At 30.9% G+C, this 6,000-nt stretch overlaps 1 protein-coding gene across 2 annotated transcripts in view; it reads left to right on the forward strand.

Moving 5' to 3' along the window:
• Positions 1 to 5,654, forward strand: part of LOC124631391 (G-protein coupled receptor dmsr-1-like) — a 51,829-nt gene extending 46,175 nt beyond the window's left edge. For both annotated transcript variants that reach the window (XR_006984505.1, XM_047165760.1), the window contains exon 6: positions 4,972 to 5,654. Coding sequence is in view for 1 of the 2 variants with exons in the window: in XM_047165760.1 (XP_047021716.1) it covers positions 4,972 to 5,021 (50 nt within the window). In the remaining variant the exon portion in view is untranslated. The remainder of the gene's footprint in view (positions 1 to 4,971) is intronic.
• Positions 5,655 to 6,000: the final 346 nt, after the last annotated feature.

Genomic DNA, 6,000 nt, shown 5'->3' on the forward strand with positions numbered 1-6,000 from the left:
ATTAAATAGAAAATAATAAAAGTCTATTTTATGAGATCGTATGCTGTTCCGTGCTTATTTTATATGCATGTCATTGACAGTATGCACCATGCACATTGGAAAAGTTGCAGCTATTTCCCGTATAACTTGTGCGTTTAATCTAGAGAAATTTTCAGCCAACTTTATCAAAAACTTCATCTTCTCATTTCTATGATATTTGAAGTAGACGAGAATATCTGTGCTAAACCGCAATAAGTTGAGATGTGGTTGCAGTAAGGATAGTTAATTTTAATTGCTGATGTGAGATATCATCTCAATGATGCTTAAGAAATAAGCCGTTTTACCTATGTATGTGTATTTTGATGTTATACTTCTTTTAAGAAAATATATAAAGTGATGTTTTGAATATCTTAAAAATTAGGTTCATAATTATATTGAGTTAGTATATTATTGTTTCTCCTCTCTATCTTGATCTTAATGTATAATTAATTTCTGGGAACCATGCCTCAAGTTTCAAAGACAAACACTATTATAACTAAGGTGTTTGTCTTCCGAAATAGTAGATAATCAAAGACCATATTGAGTTTATGGCTTGGGTATGAAACCATATATTATATAATTGGTAACTTAGTAGTTGTAATAAACCACCTTCATTCATAGGATTTCAGTATTTCACATTGATAATACAATGATTATGCATCACAGGCATTCTAGTTCATCAGTTAGGCATAAAATATATTTCAGGAGCATTACAAATTGTAACAAGTTAAAGTTTTCTCGAATCAAAGTATAGATTTTTTTTTAAAAGTATGAAATATGTATAGAAAAGTTTCATAATTTATCAGATCCTTAAACTTCGTCGTCATTAAAAATAACCAATACCTAGTAGGTATACATAAACTAATCCATCTTATCTAAATTCCATTCTCTCTAGTTCATTACATGAATTGCGTATTTCCAAAACAACGAGCCAATAGGCTTTTTAGGCTATATTGGAAATATGTATTGACTACCTACTAGAAATGAGATAAATTAGTTTATAGTGCAAATCTAATACCTATGTAATGTGATAGAATGCAAAATCCAATAACATAGCTATGCTATTTGGAAATAGTTCACTGAGATTGCTTTCGAAAACATTAATAATGTATTGTACTCTGTTTTCCTCTGTGGATTAGATACGAACGTAATTAGCTACCGCAGTACATCCGCATTACTTCGGTCATTTTCGACCTGCATATTGCATTATTTAGGTGTTCCAATTACGTTGTGATTTGTAATCTGTTGGCTTCAAAATCGAATCGACATCGCTCAAATGGTTTTGGAGCAAGATTAATCTGTGAGTTTCAATGAAAAGATAGGATAAGAAAGAAATATACCATTGAGTGTGAGACGATGTGCAATATAAAGAGGTATGGAAGAAGAATACAGGCATGAAAATGATGATTAATAACGAATGGCACAAAAGTACCTTATTTAGGATTTTAACAATCTGTGATATTTTTATCTCCTGTTCCACAGATCTAATAACACGTTACTGTACTTCTCTTTACTTATTGGATCCTGATTGCAACGTCTAAAGTCACTTAAACCTGTAAGCTTTCCAACGTGATTGCACGTTACGTGACACTTGTGGTGGACGCGAGCAATATTTTCCGCAACCCACTTTTACAGCTATGAGCCATAACACAAAAATATAGTCGAAAATAAAAATAAGTCACGCCATTAAGGTCCTAAGTGCTAAAAACAATTTATGCGACGGACCCACGCCTAATAAAATAAGGGTTAATCTAATGTTATTACTAGGCGCACAAACCTGGTCTCTTTTTGGTTTTACCAAGCTGTTAAGATTTTTAGGAAAGCGTATTATTATAACGAACGTCTTCATGATGAGAAATGGTGTGTTGGAAATTTTCTGACGTGCGTGTTTCTTCACTATAGTGAAGAATATTAATAAATTATTTATTAAGATAGACTGCAAGATTATAAGAAACTAGCTTACGTTCACGGATTCACACGAGTCCCTTGGGAACTATTTCTTATACATGGATAATCTCACAAAAGAAGCTTTCTAGTTATTTTGATACATAATATGAATCTGGCTCTTTTACTGATAGGTCAAAATCCATCCAATAGGTTTACACAAACCCACGTGCATGCTAAACTTCTTTACAGACTATCATTTATAATGTTAGTAGGATAAAGCATAGTGTTGATATAAGTATAACTCACCATTTAATATCAAAGTTATTGGCACTCAAGTGAGGTTTCTAATGAAAACGCTTTGCAGACACGTGAAGACTTACTAAAGAGAATATTGTTTTTCAATCCTTTTTTTTTCGAATATATTATCGTTTCACTACAGCATTATCAAAATGTATTTTGATGAAAAATAATGAAATATATTTTAAGTTTGAGCAACTACCTACGATAGGTAGGTACTTCAATCTGGATTACTTATAGGCACTTAATTGTTTTATTTTCTGGGACTTAAAATACATCCACATTTCAATATAAACCAAAGACATAGACGATTGACTATAAAATAACTTATTGAGAATGAAATAAACTATTGGTATTTTTATAAGACAAATTCCCTTGAAAAGAACGGACGATTTTGTTCTTGCAAAAAATTTACCTAAGTATACAAGTTTCAAGTAGCTAGGTAAATAAAAGAAAAATCTGTAAGTAACTTCTATCGACGGCAATAAACGAAAAATAAAACTTGAAAATTCAATGCTTCAATAACTGAACGTTATGGTAACGATGCAATTTTCTGAAGAAATTAAATTCCGTTGAATTTGATGCATTTTCTCCAGTATCCTTTACTCATAAATATAGCAATTTATATTTTAATGTGAAACATCAATTTATAATAGGAAGCATGTTCATTTTTATTGCAAAGGCTATTTTCTCATTCTTTTCAGAAAATATAAGTGCTTCGAAAGAAAATAGACTTTCATTTTAAGCTGTTTTATCACGTATTGCCTATTGCGAAAATAATGTGTTCAAAAAGACCTGCTGTCTAATCTTTTAATCACAACACTGAAAAGACGTATCAAATTAAAGGCGCAGACGTCTGACGAGTATTAGATAACAATTGAGCATTTTAATCCTATCTTCCAAAGAATAAACTTCAAATTATTTATAAATGGAGGGATAGCATTTTGTTTTACAGCTGACAAAAGTTTACGGCAATAAGGAAAACATTTCCTTTAGCGATAAGGTACAGAATTGTAAGGTGATAATTCGGAGCGGGAATGCTTTTTAAGCCTTTGCGCATCGCTTGTCACTGCCTTCTGAGATTTCACCCTTTTAATGAATCGTGTTTTTTTAAGATAACACAGCGAGACAAAAAGGTTCGTTAATAGAGTTTGCAGTAGCCTTGTACCCATTGTTTTAATTTATAGTGGAATTGGCTAGCAAAGGTACACTATGGGGAGTAATTACATTAAAATAAGCTTTAGGAAATACGAGTCCTTGTATGTTGATTACTCACCGAGGACAGACATTTGCATTATTAGTTTTGTGCTACATGACTTATGGCATGTTTGTTAGTTTTGTATTAAAGTAATAAAGGACATTTTAAAGTCATTAATTTTAAATGTATAAAGCTATTTGTTAATTCAAGGCTTGTTTTGAAACTAAACATTATAACTTAGTATACAAAACGACACAGTACTTTATTATACTTTATGTTTTAAATGTGTGACAGTACCACTTACTCGAGACAAAGACATAGGCAGATTTACTATTCCATATTAAATTAAACACTAGAATTCACTAGATAATATACACTTACACGAGTGTAGGCACTACAAGCTATCCTTAACTATATTAACGTTTTAATTTAAACGATACAGAAAACCTATTAATTATGTAGCAAAACCATTTAACATTCTATCCAAGTATTTACTCTCTCTTAACGGTCTGAGTAATACTAGAACAGAAATTAGTCTAGTAGTAGTTAGTCTCGTTTAAACGAAAGGACATTGATTTAGTCTCTCTATAATCTGAAACCACTCGATCAAAAGTGTTAGATGAAAAATTCTCTCTATTTATATCTTTACGTAAAATGTATATTTTGGTGACAAAGATGGATCGTGTTTTGGTTGTGATTCTATTCAATAAGGAGATTAAAGTGGATCAAAACTGTGGGTCGTTGCGATCAATACAAACTGTACCTACGATAGTTGTCCGAGATAAGCTTGTATTTATAGCTACATCATGTTCTTGTTTTATTGTCATTTTCATTTTTTGTTTAGTTAAAAAGAAAACTGTTCCTCTAGGTTCCTTTCTGGCTCTAACTTAGGTATTATGTTATCTTGTCTTCGTAGCTCTGATATTTTGAAGCCTATTCTTTTAAAAATGTAGACTGTAATCTAGGATAGTGAAGGAATTTTATCTTCAGCGGTCCCTACACGTGTAAGTGTGTAAATATACAAAGTATGTAGACAATATTCAGATTAAATACATAAGGTAGGTTAGGTTAGGTTAGGATAATATTTTGGTTATGACGACTAACTTTAGATGAAAGGATATAATTTTAACTTACTCTTTACAAATAACGACTGACACATACAAAAATAACACAAAGGCATACGTTTGCCCGTTTACATCTGTCAATATTTTCAATAGTAACCGCGTTTATATTCATAGTGCCTACTGCAGATTTAAGCCTACATGCTTTTGCAGAATTGCTATTTTGTACAGCTTTCAGATCTGCCAGTATTGTATGCTCAAAAACGTTTGTTTTCAGTCAGAAATACGTTATCCAGAATAAAATACACACGAGAGAGTGAGGAAAATCACGTACTCGTTAATTTAAAAATAAAAATGCAAAATATGGAGCATACCTAACATGATTCGATTATAAAAATATGTTTTTGAATGAAACGTAATTCTTGTTAAATAGTAGGTACCTAGTATTAGTTCGTGCATATTATTAAAAGATTAATTATTTATACTTGCTAATAGTGTTTTTTGTTTCAGGTACAATTGCTCTCTACAACTTCGACAGCGTAATTCACAAGCCTAAGTAGCATTTATTTTATAGGTAGCTATCATAAGAATTCTAATAATTACCATTTTAAGCCGTAGTCACACGTTACTAGATAATAATTGTGTAAATATTTTAAGCCAAAGCTAGGAATAACATTGTAATTTGTATCTTAATTAAATAGATTTGTAACTTAGTTTTTGTGTCTTATGAGCCGTGACACAAAAACTAACTTCTTCAAACTGTTACAATTTAAACTGTAAATATTTTTACAACGTTATTTTTTAATTATTAAAACTGTTGTAGAACGGATTAATGTAGTTTTACTTAGGGTCCAATGATATGCATAATTTTTAAACATTAAATGTAAATACTTTATTACTTTTGTGAACATTTGCATTTATATCGAATTTCTCTGATAGACAATTATGTTGTTTGTGAATATTGTAACGAATTTATATTATAATTGTCAAATACAATTGCATTTTTTTATAAATAATGTAAAAAATTAAGGTGTTTCTTTCGATGTATGCTGATCTGCTCTTATCGAACATTTTAGTGTAATGTACCTAACAGCTTAGTCACCAAAGCATGTACCAAAGTTGAATGTAAAAGGTAAAACCTACGTGTTCATTGTGCGCACCATTATTATCATATTAAACCGATTAATTTTCTATTAATTTGTTTATTTTACCCTCCCTTTATAACTCAAAACTAATTAGGACAACAAGAGAAGCAGGACAAAAAAGGGATCGAGTAAAATGTCGGAAGTCCCTCAAAGTGTCGGAATGTTACGATAAAACTAAAAGTTGTTAAGTTAGTCGACACTTCGATCAATCACTGACAATCCCCCGCTTTCTGCTTGTAATGCAGCAACCAACACAAAATATTATTAAATAGATTAGACATAACTACTCAACGTACGTCGTAAATAAATACATACTTAGTATAATACGATAAGAACATAAGTTTTTCTTTTTATCCTTCGCAGGGAAATCAATTTTTGATTGGTGAATATCGCA

Source organism: Helicoverpa zea, chromosome 6, assembly GCF_022581195.2.
Source record: "Helicoverpa zea isolate HzStark_Cry1AcR chromosome 6, ilHelZeax1.1, whole genome shotgun sequence".
NCBI classification, from domain to species: Eukaryota; Metazoa; Arthropoda; class Insecta; order Lepidoptera; family Noctuidae; genus Helicoverpa; species Helicoverpa zea.